Source organism: Plutella xylostella, chromosome 21, assembly GCF_932276165.1.
Source record: "Plutella xylostella chromosome 21, ilPluXylo3.1, whole genome shotgun sequence".
NCBI lineage: Eukaryota > Metazoa > Arthropoda > Insecta > Lepidoptera > Plutellidae > Plutella > Plutella xylostella.
In genome coordinates, this window is record NC_064001.1 from 1,374,480 (window position 1) to 1,389,608 (window position 15,129).

Below are 15,129 nucleotides of genomic sequence, written 5' to 3' on the forward strand. Positions count from 1 at the left end.
TATATTATTTTAATTATTTGATTGGTTGTCCATAATACATTCTTAAATGTATGTACATAATAATAATAGTGAAGGCAAAGTTTGGTTAGTTTTTATATGATGTATCCTTGGTAATATATCAATGCCGATATTACCTCAGTAATAGGATTTTGGTGTGGTTACTATTACTATTAAATATACCATGGAAGTAAAGATTTTAGAAACATACATGAATGTATCGTAGTTTCTGAGGTGCAGAAAAAATTAAATAAACGGATGCCTTAATACTTCTACAATGGAGCGGTTTTGTAAATTGTTTTACATATTAGAGAATGGTTTCTGCATCCACGGTAATTAAAACAAAATATCAGCCAATTCAGCCCCTAAACTGATAAATAAGAATAAAAGTCGTATTTCATACACAGTACCTTTTATTTCCTTCCCTCTTCAGAGAAGCTTCACAAAAAACTTCATAAAATAAGCCAAAAATACTGCTTCATTTACATATAACATTTAAAATGTAGTTATGCAATAGCTAATTAAATTTTAAGGCCATCGTTTCGCAAATTAATATTCTTTATAAAATGTATGCTGAATCACAAAATAGCAAAGTATTTATACATAATTATCTGACCTAATTTAATAATAAGTACAGTAAAGAAATAAGAAAATACGTACAAGATACCTTTGATACAAAATCGACGTTATGTTGAAGGCGGTACGACCCATCCCACTGGTATCGGCGATCCTTCACTGTTGATATACTGATCCCAGTTAAATCTGCAAGGAGTAGATTAAATATTTATTAACATAATGCATAGTTTTGACTTGTATTACACTATTTAAAACATTGTAAGGCGTAACTGCATCATGCAAAAGCCAAGAACAACAAGACGTTTTTTGGGATTCCTAATACAGATTATCTTAGCTTCATGGCGATTTGCTTTCGATGGGCATATTTGCTCATCAGTGTAAGTTGATCCTGGTTTATTTTGTTTCTTACTCAAGTTCAACCATTCTCACCTGACAGATATGAAATGCTCAATGTTCCCTTTGAAGTCAACTTGAGGGTTTTCCTCAGTGCCAAAGAGGTAGTGGCGCCACTTCGATAGATTCTCCGCCACTCTCCTTTGAGATTCACACTCTGACATAGACTTTTCTTCAGAATCCTTCTGGAGTTTATCTCTAAGCTCAGCTTCTTCTTTCTCGTATAAGGAAAGCTTTTGGGTCCAAAGGGATTTCAGCTTATCTGGAAATTATAAAAAAAACACTATTGACATGAAAAAGGTAGGTATGGCACTTTGGTGGGAAATGTCTAAGGAAGATATTTCAGGTATTTACGCCACCATAGAGGAAAAGTTTGCAAGTATTTATAAACAAGAGAAGGGTGAGTATGAACCAACACTCATCCTTGAACCAAGAACCTGTCGGTAATCAAATATCTGCCGCAGCCGGAATCAAACTCGAATCAAACTCGCGGATTTCTGTACATGTGTAAGGCATTAGTAACAGCTGTCACATCGACCTCCCTATTTGTGATGAAACTGTTCCCCTAGTTACATTATTTATCGATTTAAAATTATATCAATAAAAGGGTCCCTGTTTACCCACACATGGTTAATTGGTTATGCTTGAATAAACACTGTAATGGACTCAGCACCTGTCTACAAAAACATCATAAATTCTACCAGTATTAACGATTTAGGGCCAAGGACAAAGCACAATCTTGGTAATTAAGTAAAACTGAACAGAATGTGCAAAATATACCATTTCGTACGACAACTGGGATTCATATTGTATTTGAGAGCCCTGTGATTCTGAACTAAAATTTTACCGCAAGATATACATAAAATCATCTCATAACATACCAATGTTGGTAGAGAAGGAGACAGCGTCACTTTCAGACACCTCCATGCCTCTTCCTTTTGCAGTATTTTGTCTCGCTTTACGTAATCTGGCAAGGGCATCCAATTTGGACAAACACTTCTTAGCATCTTGCTTTTTCCTGGTAACTTCTCTGAGTATTATATCTGCTTGTATTTTAAATTCTTCTTTCTGGAAATGAAATACAATAATTATGATTTAAAAAACTTTTTTCTTCAAATCAGACAGTTGGTAGTAAGAGCTAGGATATATTAGTTTAGGCTGCCACAATTACCTGCTTAGCTTTATCAATATCATTCTGAATCTTTTGTAAGTCTTCATCTATTTTCCTGGACCTCTCTTCCCATTGTTTCTTCATCTCCATCTTTTGTCTCTTTCTGGCCTCGTTTATTCTCTTCAATCTCAATCTCTTGGCAGATCTTTTGCTGAGAGCACTCTTGATAACATCAAGATATGTGTCATTGATTTGTAGCATCAGACCGTCAAGGAGTACTTTACTCTGTTTGATTTCATCTACAGCAGTACCCCATTCTTCTTCAGACATTGTGCTTATATTCTCTTTCAAGAGGCTTTCTTTGTCTTGGAGTTGTTTTAAAAGCAACACTATGTTACGAAGATGTTCCCGAACTGATGATATAGCTACAGGCTTTTGTTTTATTCTTGAGTTGCTTGGGGTAATTTTAGATTCAAATGTTTTTATAAAATCCTGGTCTGATAGTTGGTGGCTCCGTTGAGGTGGAAAGCCATAATGTGGTGGAGGAGGCACTGAGAAATTAGGTGGAGGCCGAATGTTGCCTTGGAATGTTAAATTATTATAAAAGCTTGGATTATAATTATTATTATATGACATGATTTTAGCAAAGTAAAAAAATATTATAAAACTAGTAAACTAATGTTTATAAAGCAGACTCAGGAAGTTGACTTTCAGCGTCTTTTAATACTTGTTGTGCTGTGATATAGTCTTCGTTTTCTTTTAAATCTTGTTCGGTTTCGAGAATATTCTTGAGATCTAAAAATGCTTTTACCAATCTGTAACAAAATATTTTATCTTTAGTAGATGCTACTGTTTAAGTATTTGACCCTACTGTGACAGGCTGATCCCATCGCGGTGACAAAACCTACACCAGCTTTAGTGTTTGTTACCGGCGCACTAAGAAAAAGAAGACTATGTGAAAGGAGCTAATAAAAATAATAGTCACTGCTTTCCTCCATAGAGAACAAGAGTGTAAGTAAGTTGTTATAAACAGGATGTTTTAGTGACATTCTTATGAATCATCTTTTGTATTACAATATCATCGCCGAGCATAGCAGTGATTCATCGACAAAACAAAGCAAGAAGCTAACCAAATAATCTAACCTTAAAACACCCGTGTCTTTAACATCGAATATCAAAACAAGTACAGACACCATAGGTAAACCCTTGTAATTTATAGAAGGATAAGGCAATAAATATTATATTTTAGTGATTTTTACCTCCTTTGGCAGTCAGGGACCATCATCAGCGCCTCCTGAAGAACCTCCTCCTGTTTGCGGACGTCGTGCTCGTCGCGCCCCTCGTCTTTTGTTTTCTGCACTCGTATTTTCTGTAGCTCAGCTTCTTTCTCGTAAACCGTGGTCTCCTTTGCTATGCGTTTTACAACGCCGGTTTTAATTTTAATTTGACGAATTCGGGGATCTGCCATCGTGAAAAATTCCAAACAAAATCGCGATCGCTTTTGTTTTTCGGTGAAACCATAGACAAACTTGTATGTCTTTGTCTATGAATGTTATACTTTTTTTTGGCATCACAGAGCAGTTTATTTCTAGAGCTGAAGTAGCTTATACACAGTGGTTTATAGATTTTTTAATTTTTGGAAATCATTTTTTTGGATAATAAATAAATTTATTTGATAGACCTAAAAGCTGCTTGATATAGGTATGGTAATATATAGCCGAAAATATACAAACGCAACACTCAAAGTACAAGAACCGCTCTAAAGTAAAAGAGTGTAGATAGTGCCTTATTTTTATTGTTGGATAAAATCTTATATTACTGTGTATTTTTTATAATTTTAATATATCAAGATTTTTAAAATAATTTATGCATAAATATGTTATTATGAAATGATTAAATTGGATAATACATTTTATTGATAGTTGCTTTGATTTCCGGTCATGCGTCGTTGTCAAATTCGCTACTTCCGGGATTTCCCCCTCCGCCCCTTTGCCGCGGATTGTTTCGACGTCTCGAAATCGCAATAATTTGGAAATGGCTGCAAGATTAATCAGGAAAATTGTAAGTTTCTAAATCAGTGTCACCGAGTTTTGGTTTTTGCAAAGTTCTGCATGTAAACCTTTTCCTATCAGCCGCAGGCAAACCCCAGCCTTTTTATCCTTTGCATCCAAAAATAGAATAGTATAGTTATGTCGCAGAATTACATAAAAGTGCTTCTGAAATCTTTTCGTGAGAGCAAAAGTGTAGTGAATTTCTTGCGGTGGTTCGAGCCAGGTGCTAGTGGGGGTGCTCCATCAGCTGGGAGGGGTGAAAATGAGGTTATTTTTATTTTTTGCTGCCTTTTCTTGTGCCACCGTTTGAGGTTATGATGAGATTTTGGTGGTTGGTAGGTGCCAGCGGGCAAGGCGGGGGCGGCGCAGTACAGCACGGGGGTGCGGCGCGTGACGCTCATCCCGGGCCACGGCATCGGGCCGGAGATCACCGTCGCCGTCCAGAAGATATTCGAGGCCGCTAAAGTCCCCATTGAGTGGGATGAGGTCGATGTCACAGCTGTTAGGGTGAGTCCACTACATCATATGTATTTATTTATGTTTAATATTGTGTTTTATGATATTTATGATGAACTCTGTGGCCTATTTGTTCATGGCAGTCAGATAATAGAAGCTAGGATAATGTCTAGACAATAATTGGCTGGTTATCTTCATGCCAATTAGAATGACTGATAATACAAATAGAAACAAGAATTAGTAGACTTATGATGCTACAGTCATAATAATAGTGAAGTTTATTAATAAATATGCTAAATCTTTTAGGAGCTAAACAATTAATAATTATGATCTAAGTTTATGTGCGGCACTGAAAGTTTGGCATTTATTGGCCTTTAATTATATCCATATTTTTATTTTCTTTTTGTAATAAAATATAATGATTTACAAGTCTTTCATAAAACATATTCAGCGACTGTATCCAATCCTTCAGAATCTTCAGATAATTAATAATTAAACTTCACTCCCATAACAGGGTCCGGACGGCAAGTTCGGAATCCCGCAGAAGGCGATTGACTCAGTCAACGAGAACAAGATTGGACTGAAGGGACCGCTCATGACCCCCATTGGCAAGGGCTACCGGTCCCTGAACTTGGCGCTCAGGAAGGAGTTCGACCTGTATGCCAACGTCAGGCCCTGCAAGAGCTTGGACGGGTAAGCAGTCTTCTTATAATAGAATACTAATTCGTTGATTTACCAGAACACAAATACCAATTTATACAGTGAATATTTTTGAATAGGTGGCTCCATAGCTAAAAGCCATCTCTAAAAGAAACTTTGTTGGTCAAGTGACTTTTTACTATGGAGTTTTTTTTTTTGCTAATTTCGAAATTCTGATTACAGTTTTGGGCTTAGATATACCATGTAGGTTTCGGCTTAGTATACCCTTTTTGTAACACCCTGTATGTGTTTATCTCTCTACTTATAGCTTTGGTATGTTCTGGCTATAATAGTGCCCTCATGGAGCAAATAAAGAAATAATTTTATAAGTGCCATGTGTGTAATGATACGGTTGCTAAACTCTGTGTGAACTCTGACCCATTTCATAAAATTAACTATAGTGAAGTTATTTTGTTTCTATATTTATGTTATAGTTGGTTTGCAAAGTTTCTAAACCTCTTAATGTGAAATCTTCAATTATTTTCTATGATTGAAGATTTCACACTATCTTACCAATCACATTATACTCTACATTATCAATTTATCATGGATCAACAAATCGAGATAACAACACATTGATTTATTTGTACCTGATAGTAGATCATATTCAGTAATTATGGAATGTGTGATTTGATAAATAATTTATGGAAGGAACTGTTCTGTACGCAACTGTCGCATTCTTTAAAAAAAATACTGTTGAAAACTCTTGAAAAAACGTATGCCCTTTTCCTATTTGTCTCCTGACTGTTTTGTTTATGTTGCAAAGTTTATATTTGAACCCAATGCCATTCTTGGCTATCACTCTTAATCTTTTTTGTCGCATTTCATATCTTAGGTCTATTCAACTATGGCGCTATAAAAGCCGCATCAACGCTCCTATCTAAGATAAAAAATATATTATCAAACCTCCAACGCACGTGCTATCGTATGCGTATGCGATAGGCGCACCAACATTACATAAACTTTGACGTCATCAATTGAATGCAGATATTTCGGACTTTTATAACATTGTATTCTAAATCTGGCTATAGCCCAGATGTCTTTATGACATTCAAACGCCGAAGGTGACTTGTGGTATCAAACCCATGCGGATAGAAAGGCTAATGTGGAATAAGCTATTTGTTGTAACGAACATTCTCTGTAAATGTAACATACGAATATCACAAGCCTGCTTCTTGCACTGTACATTAGTAGATACACTCTAGGATAGTTCGCGAACTGTGTTGCGGCTGAATATACAATCAATAGTCTAAAGCTATACAGCGAATACTATTTGTTCCAAAGTGCAACTGGCGCAGACTTAGCCTTTTTAGAATCCACCCGCTCCCGAATACCCCCAAGTAGGCCTTAAAAGTCTCTAGCTCATTTTACCTGTATGATTGCCCACTTACCCGACAACTCTCTCAGCACAAGCTGGCTTGTGTTGGGGTCCACCAACCCGCACTAGGCCCGCGTGCCCACTAGGCGTAAATACTTCTTATGAAGGACTGGAAGGAGACCCGATCCCCAGCAGTGGGGACGTGATGGGTCGTGATGATGATGATGATTAATTTGTAGTTTTTCCCAACAGAATAAAAACCCTATACGACAACGTGGACGTAGTAACCATCCGCGAGAACACCGAAGGCGAGTACTCGGGCATCGAGCACGAGATCGTGGACGGCGTGGTGCAGTCCATCAAGCTCATCACGGAGGAGGCCAGCACGCGCGTCGCCGAGTTCGCCTTCCAGTTCGCGCGCGACAACAAGCGCAAGAAGGTCACCGCCGTGCACAAGGCCAACATCATGTGAGTACTGGAAATGCCTAGTATGCGGTTTGGTAAATTTTTCAGGTGTAGATTAAAGTGAAAATGAGAGTGAAAAGTGGCGTCGGATGAGGTCCAAAAAGGAAAGTATGGTGATTTATAAATTTTGCCTTAGATTCAAGCAAAATCAAATTATTTTTTGCATTTAACTGTAGCTACGGTATGCGATGGAACTACAGACTGAATAGAAATAACTGTAATCTTTGGACAGAATAATACCATATTTCGCTTTCTTCTAAGCCGATACCTAAATACATAGAGTGACCGCGCAGAGCACTATAGTATGCCCCTACGCTATATGGGAGCTAGAATGTTACTGGGCCTTAAATGTTGCTTTTATGTAACGCATAAGTGAAGCCTGTAATTATAGTTTTAAGTTAAGTTGGAAAAGTAAATAAAACATCCTATCTGAATACAAAAGGCAGACAGAATAATTAAATTCGCACGTCTCAATTCGATCCGAGCATTCGTCACGTGATACAGCGCTAATAGGCGGTGTCACCTTACCATAAGTAGGGCGGTAAAGCGATAACTATTACATGTAAGGAATTGTGTATTCAAGGTTTCGTCGACTTCAGTTATTTGCATTTAAATTTTTCAGTCAGATATCTCATTATTTGTATTATTTTAAAAGATAACTTATGTTTCTCACGAATAAAAAAAACAAAGTTTTCGAATCCATAAACTTGCTCATAAGCTTTTTTTAACAATAAGCTTACTGTATAATTATGGGCTGTCCTAAATAAAAACCCGTATATCACTGGATAAGAGCCAATCAGATAGGTAACACAGGTATGGTACCAACTTAAATATCTACTGAACGGAAATGTACGGAACATTTGGTTAAAGAGTTGGTGCCATATAGTGAAAGTTAATCAGTTTGTTGGGTATATTGACCTGCTGAAGGGCTATTAAGGGGACCCAGTCTCCTCAGTCAGACCACAACCACAGATCTTGTGGCCCAGTTCAGCATAATTGCAACTTTTATAGCCAATCGTCCTTATTATAGCACGCACAGGCATAATCCCTTGAAATTCTACTGGAAGTCTACACACTAACGCATCATACTTAACCCCCCAGCCAGTCTATTAAACGCGCTCTTTACATACTAATAAACAAATCCCTCGTCTTAACCCCTCAGCCGTCAATCAAATGGGCTCCTATCATAAATTCCGTCTTCTTAACCCCTCAGGCGTATGTCGGACGGTCTGTTCCTGCGCTGCTGCCGGGACCTGGCCACCAAGTACCCGGACATCAAGTTCGAGGAGCGCTACCTCGACACCGTGTGCCTCAACATGGTGCAGGACCCCTCCAAGTTTGATGTGCTGGTGAGTACTGTGGGACCCCCCTAAGGTTCATAAGCTAGTTAGGATCATTCAGGGATTTGCGTGGTAGTGGGGACATTAGGATCCCTCCAAGTTTGATGTGCTGGTGAGTACTGTAGGACACATCTAAGGTTCATAAGCTAGTTAGGACCATTCAGAATTTTGCGTGGTAGTGAGGATATTAGGACCCCTTCAAGTTTTATGTGCTGGTGAGTCATCGTCTTTGTTATTAGTCAGTAATCGTTCACTATTGGATACAGGACTAGATCTTTACCAAAGCGCGCCACAACACTCTTTCCTCAGACTTCTCCATCCAGCCACTACTGGTTACTTATTGATAATCATACTAAAGGTATAATTATGTCTAAAGAAGTGTAATAATTTAATCCAAGTGGACAATGACAGCTAACCAGGGGGTATAAATATCGCATAGTCTGAACTTGTATAATATGTCGTAGAATTATTTTTCGAGAAAATACTAGGGATAGTGCGAAAACACGGATAATTACGGAAAACACGGTTAATAATTTGACAATGGTGATTAATACTTAATTTGATCTCCTAATTTCAGGTGATGCCCAACCTGTACGGAGACATCATGTCGGACATGTGCTCGGGGCTGGTGGGTGGTCTCGGCCTCACGCCATCCGGCAACATCGGCAAGAACGGAGCCCTCTTCGAATCTGTAAGTTTAACCTCATCCCTAAAAACACTCTGTTGGTTCAGCGACCCAAAGTGAGTCTTGGCCTCCGATACAAGAGATCGCCACTTCTGACAGTCAATGCAGTCTCGCGCCAGTATATGGCTGAAGCTCGCGCAGGTCCCTAAAAACAGGAAAACCAATTTTTACTTGTGGCCAAAATTGTGGTTTTTCATTCGAAATTGCAAGTTTAAAACTTTAACTTGCTAAGAATAGCAGATGACTTAGCTTGTGTTCAAGGACGGAGCCATCCGATTTGTGATTCGGAATATGAAATGCTAAAAGAATAAGAGGCAGACGAGAGTGTTGATAATTATGAGGAAAGAAAGGGGGCCTAAGCAAACTCCTTGCGGAATACCAAGGCTTTTTGAATTTTGTGTGGTTGGTTATATAAGCTTCAGTTTGGTTTGTTCCGTGTTGGCGACAACTTGACGTAAAGTAAGAGGATTAAATGCTATTGGACAAGCAATGATTGTGTGAGCTTATAAAATGGACACATCAGAGGTTAATTACAACATGACGTCCACAAATATATAACTGCAACAGCCAACATTCAAATATTTATTTATGTAAACTAAAATTGCACAACATTATATATTCTTTAAAAATATATTTAAATTAAACATTACAAAAGTAGAAGTATGTATATCATGTTAGTTGTATGTAGAAACTTTGTAGAACTTTGCTATTGTATAGTGTATCTCTTTGTAGTGCTTTATTATTTATGTATTTAGTAGAGGTCCTTCCAGCAAATATTTATTCAGCAAAGTACTTTCCAGCAACTACTGTACACAAACGGTTTTAGCTAACACTCTTTTCTACAACTGGGACAAATAAAACGGTGTGCACAGTTTATTCCAAAATATACAAACGGCTGTATATTTTTCATAGTTTTGGTGTGTTTTAAATAAGTATCAATTCACATATTGATTTTAAACAGTGTTTTACGTTACTGTGCTATATTTTTTCGGCACAAAATCTTGCGTATCAGTGCAACAGTATTTATTTAATTGAGTGAAATAAAATGTAAGTCTATTTCAAAGAATTACTATGTGTGCACTAACCAAAGGTGTTGGATGTGATGTCTCTAATAACATATTTCTCTAACAATCCTTTCGTCTGGCATGAAGGAAACTAATCTTATTCACAATGTATTCATATTGTTTGTTGAATGTTAATTATGTGTTAATTTAGGTTCTACCTTTTTTGGCATAAGATTTTTTTGCCTAATCTCGTATTGCATAGTAACGTTTGGTCAAAGTCTCGTTACGCCGAAAATCGCATGGCATAAATCTCGTTTAGTAAAAAGTTATTTCGCATAACATTGTTTAGCCTAATAATGGTATGGCCAAATCTTGAATAGCCTAATAATGCTATGACATAGGTTTATACAAAGTAATGATATTCGTTTGGCTTTAACTTTGACGGAGCGTCTCCCTACATAGCGCAAACTGGTGCCTTGTATTGTTTCCGCTGTTTGGAAAACGCTCCGCTCCGCTTCGCTGCGCTCCGCTTTGGTTTTGATGAACACATGTGCACCTAACACGCTCCTCCTCGCTTTGCTCGTCGTCGCACCTATTTTTAGGTTTCGATCTCAATGGGGTTTGTAATAATTATATTGGTCGTTAACTTTCAATTTTTTGATCATACAATATCGTGATTTTCGATATGTAGGAGAAAAATACCACAATTTGTACATTTACTACATACTTAATATATTATTTATTAAGATAACATTAGGAGAAACAAGATTATACATAGGTATAGACGAACATAAATTTGAGCAAACGAAACTTAGGTGTTAAAAGATTGTGCCTAAAGAGTTTTAGACGAAACGAGCCTTATGCCACATAAGTCTTGGCAAAGTGATGGTTCGGCCAAAAAAGTTTAGACCATACGAGTTATGCGAAATGAGTTTTGGTCAATAAAGATTATGCCAGATGAGCGGAACCCGTTAATTTATGTATTGTATGTTTTGTAAAATCACTTCCAAACATGTTGATGATATAATCCGTTAAAACAATTCAATTTCCTTTTTCCTCACGAAAGTCTTTTTTAAATCGCAATAAATAGATCAAAGTAACAGTATCTACAATCTACAACTGGTGCACTTATCTAAACTTTTCATCAAGAATAGTTCAATCAATATTATATTTTACGTAGATTAGTGCATAGAAATTAATAATACCTTTTCTATTCTGCTTCTTTCTTATTTTAGCACGTACATTAGCCATAAATCTATTTGTACCTTAATTTTTTTTGCGTATATTTCTTACAAAAACTATTTTTTATTCATTGTCTATTTAAATCTAATTGCGCTATATAACTTTCATAAATCGGATTACAGATACAAAATCAAATTCGAATTCTTGATACATTTATTTCCCAAACATCATGTCTTTCCTAAACTAACGTGCCTTCCCTGTGACTATCTGGAAACATCCCATTTGTCCTATCAATGTGCTTTATCATAATTATTACCTACAGTGAAACTAATTTATCTGCCTCACCATAGAAAAATCATGGCTGTAATTTCTAGCCATATTAATAAACTACTGTGAAAGCAATCGCGGTAAATATAACTTAGTTTCACTACCCCAACTTACCCACTCATCTAACAACCCACCCACAACCACAGGTCCACGGGACGGCGCCAGCGATCGCCGGTCACGACAAAGCGAACCCCACCGCTCTACTCCTCTCATCAGTCATGATGCTACGCTATCTCAAGATGGAGGACTTCGCCAACCGGATCGAAGGGGCCTGCTTCAAGGTGCTGAGTGAAGGGAGGGTGCTGACTGAGGACCTGGGAGGCAAGAGCAAGTGTACGGAGTACACTAGTGAGATTATTAGGAATCTGAATTAGGATGGTGATGTTGGGTGGTTGGGGAACCGTTCTTGATTAGACTTAGGTACTTAATTGAAGTCACTAATGTTATGATTGGGAACAGATGGTATGGTACCTGAATGAGATCAGAAGTTTGTAGCGACAAAAGTCTGTTCGCATGTAGGAAGGATTGGTTGCTTTCTTTGACGGTAAAAGTATTCATCCTCGATCAACTTTTTCCATTAGATAGTGCTGTCAAAAGCGGTTCGTTGAAAAGTGCTCTTACTTTTATGGAGAATTTGTGAGAATTGTTATATTTTATTGGAATGGGTGGTGAAAATAACATTAGTGATGTATACAAATGTAATATGGTATAAAATAAGAACGGTTTCCCAACAAACGCAGTCCTTAGGTGCCCTAACTTAAATTGATTTATTTATTAGACGCAATTGTTAACTAACCATAGTTCAAATTTCAGACATTAATATGATTAAAAGTTAAATATTTAATGGCTGTTATGAATCGTGAGATAATGTACTTAATTTTAGTGCAAACATTGACTGCCAAAGAATATTATGTTCTGTACAAGTTTTCAAGTTAACTGTAAGTACTTACCTATTGGGATAAACAGACCTGGTTGATAATGAAAGTATTTTTTGTGTCAGCAGATTTACAAAAAGTTAACACCGTTTTTCTGCTATAATTCACTTATTAATTACTTAAAATTTACTTTAAAAAACATGCATTAGATTGATCCTAATGTAGCTTATCTTATGTAATGAGGCCTTAGATTCAGTTTCACAAATATTTATGATGTAGTTTAAATACAGATTTCAGGATGTTGTTTAATTATCATCTAGTAGGTACGGTCGGCTTATTTGAAATATGGCAGACTATATTTTTGTAGTATGTTTGGATGGTTATGGATATGTTAGATATATCCATAACCATCCACCATTCGATTAAATGTCTAGTTTGCTTTAACACGGCCCTATATTTCAAATCGGTTGACTAGTAGAATAGCTAACGAACAAGTGCTCTCTAGAACGAACCAAGTATTAGGTACTTATGCTAATATTAGTTTGAGAAGGACAATATGTATTCATAATATAATACAACTGTAGCCTTGCTAGTAAAGAAAGGCCTTGTTGTTTTAATACATAAATGTAATGCTAGGAAATTAGATTTACATTGCGTGATCCCAAGTGAAAACGATGTTACCATTATTATATTATTATGAAGTTATTATTTTAATGACTATCTTTAACCCTGTTTGTGTGTGTTTGCCATATTTGTTTCCTCTAAGTTACATACTATACAACCCTATAACAGTATTTTTTTCCCTGTATCGTCTTACAGTATTTGTGATTTTCCGTTCCTAGTTTTAGTTAGTAAATTCAAGTTTATGGAGTCTATAATGGCTGTATCCTGTATTTATTTGTAAGATATATTTTTCATGAAGTGTAGCAAACACGAGATTAAATATTTCAATACGATTATGACCATAGATTTTGTAGAAATTACTTACCTATGTATACCTACTAGTAAATTTTTACTGGTCCATTTAAATGTCGAATTTATTGCATTTTTGTATAATTTAATGTAAGTAGATCAGATACAATCTGATATAAAGGCTCTGTGCTTGATATTTAAGACATTTTGTGCAACAGGTTCTAAAGAATCGCATTTTTTATTTTAATTTGTTTTTACTCTTAGTACAATTCTTTACTTTTTACAGTAGTTTACTGTTATATTTAAGTACTTGTGTATGTATCAACAAAATGCAATTAGTTAAATAAAAGTGACCGAGTGAATGGTGTAATTTCATTTCATTTATTTTAGATTTCAATCGGAAATACTGCTGCAGCAGGTATGTTGGATGACTTGGATGTGTATTTTTTATTACAGGATTCTATCACTGATGAGGTCACGAAGTACTTATACGATGTGGATTGAGCTTATAAACATTGAAGGGGCCTATGCTGAATTTAATAAATAGTAACAATGGTAGTCATATGGTGCTCGATAAATAGCATTTCTGCGAAAATCACAATAAGGTCATTCATAATTCAATTCGAATAGCTATTCGAATGGACATGACAAACCGCTGCTACCCAAATCTACTAGCAAAGGTGGATACAAAATTTTGTCATGTAATCCTCCGAAGAATAACTTATTATTTACAGTTACTATCACGCTGCTAAACATTGCAATAACCTTGCGTTTCTCCACCAGGTCCACGGAACCGCTCCCGACCTAGCTGGCAAGGACATGGCGAACCCCACCGCCCTGCTACTGTCTTCCATCATGATGCTTCGGCACCTGCAACTCAACGAGCACGCCGACAAGATCCAGAACGCCTGCTACGCCGTCCTCAGCGAAGGCAAACACCTCACCGGCGACTTGGGAGGCACCGGAAAATGCAGCGAATACACTAACGCCATCATTTCTAAACTGAACTAAATTGCCGCCATTTTGCTGGTTTGACGTTGGCTGTCATGTTAGTCCGGATATCCGGCGCCGTAAAAAGTTTTTCCGCCGGAAGTGTAATTAGGTCACATTCAGTTTCACGCTTATGTATTGTTGTGATTTCGTTACTTACCTACTATCTGATAGCCAGCCTGTTAACCCGAGGCTTTCATACATTTTGTAGGTATTTTGCTGGGATTAATTTGTTGTACCCCAAGATAGGATCGCTAATTAACAGAAATACCTACAAGAAAGTAAATGTAGTAGACTAGATTTTAGATCCCCTTATATTTTCAACTAAGTACCTATGTACCAATTCTGTATAATTAAAAATATACTGCCCAGCACATTATTTTGAATGTGATTATTTATGTAGAGTCGTAACGTGGTGCTGAAAATATTGTAAATATGAGTTTCATATTGTTTGCCCTGCTAGATTTAGTATCTAGGTACATTCTCACTGTAAGATAATCAGAAAGATACACAGTATTGCAATTGGACTAAGTATTTATTGATTTTTTGTTGAGATTTTATATGTATGTATAATACCCTAGTGTAGAGAATGAAATATTTACTGAAATAACCTTGAAGAAATCTATTTATTATTGTGTTTATGTATGACCGGATTCGCTGGATGAAAAGTAATGTCAAGGCGTAAATATCAAAAACAATTTGTAAATAAATTAATAAAATCAACGATTTTTTTATTAGTTACCTAACT

At 36.6% G+C, this 15,129-nt stretch overlaps 3 protein-coding genes across 5 annotated transcripts; 1 reads left to right on the forward strand and 2 right to left on the reverse strand.

Moving 5' to 3' along the window:
* Positions 1-392: 392 nt before the first annotated feature.
* Positions 393-2,713, reverse strand: LOC105381002. Its single transcript, XM_011550632.3, has 4 exons — positions 2,138-2,713; positions 1,848-2,034; positions 1,003-1,228; positions 393-759 (listed from the first exon to the last, which is right to left on the reverse strand). Exons 1-4 carry the CDS (start codon positions 2,711-2,713, stop codon positions 684-686), a joined length of 1,065 nt encoding a protein of 354 aa, XP_011548934.3. The 3' UTR covers positions 393-683.
* LOC105381003 (tubulin-specific chaperone A) lies at positions 2,138-3,614 on the reverse strand. Its single transcript, XM_011550633.3, has 2 exons — positions 3,337-3,614; positions 2,138-2,892 (listed from the first exon to the last, which is right to left on the reverse strand). The coding sequence occupies exons 1-2, from the start codon at positions 3,543-3,545 to the stop codon at positions 2,760-2,762; spliced, it is 342 nt and encodes a 113-aa protein (XP_011548935.1). The 5' UTR covers positions 3,546-3,614; the 3' UTR covers positions 2,138-2,759.
* Positions 3,615-3,980: 366 nt separating this feature from the next.
* On the forward strand, positions 3,981-15,104 carry LOC105381000 (probable isocitrate dehydrogenase [NAD] subunit alpha, mitochondrial). 3 transcript variants are annotated; one of them, XM_011550630.3, is made up of 7 exons: positions 3,981-4,138; positions 4,468-4,635; positions 5,099-5,277; positions 6,854-7,069; positions 8,280-8,415; positions 8,984-9,097; positions 14,175-15,104. In XM_011550630.3, the coding sequence occupies exons 1-7, from the start codon at positions 4,112-4,114 to the stop codon at positions 14,400-14,402; spliced, it is 1,068 nt and encodes a 355-aa protein (XP_011548932.2). In that variant the 5' UTR covers positions 3,981-4,111; the 3' UTR covers positions 14,403-15,104. The 3 variants fall into 3 exon arrangements, with proteins under 3 accessions (XP_011548932.2, XP_011548931.3, XP_011548928.2); XM_011550629.3 differs by lacking the exons at positions 3,981-4,138; positions 14,175-15,104 and adding exons at positions 4,149-4,395; positions 11,751-13,753; XM_011550626.3 differs by lacking the exon at positions 3,981-4,138 and adding an exon at positions 4,156-4,395.
* The last annotated feature ends 25 nt before the right edge of the window (positions 15,105-15,129 follow it).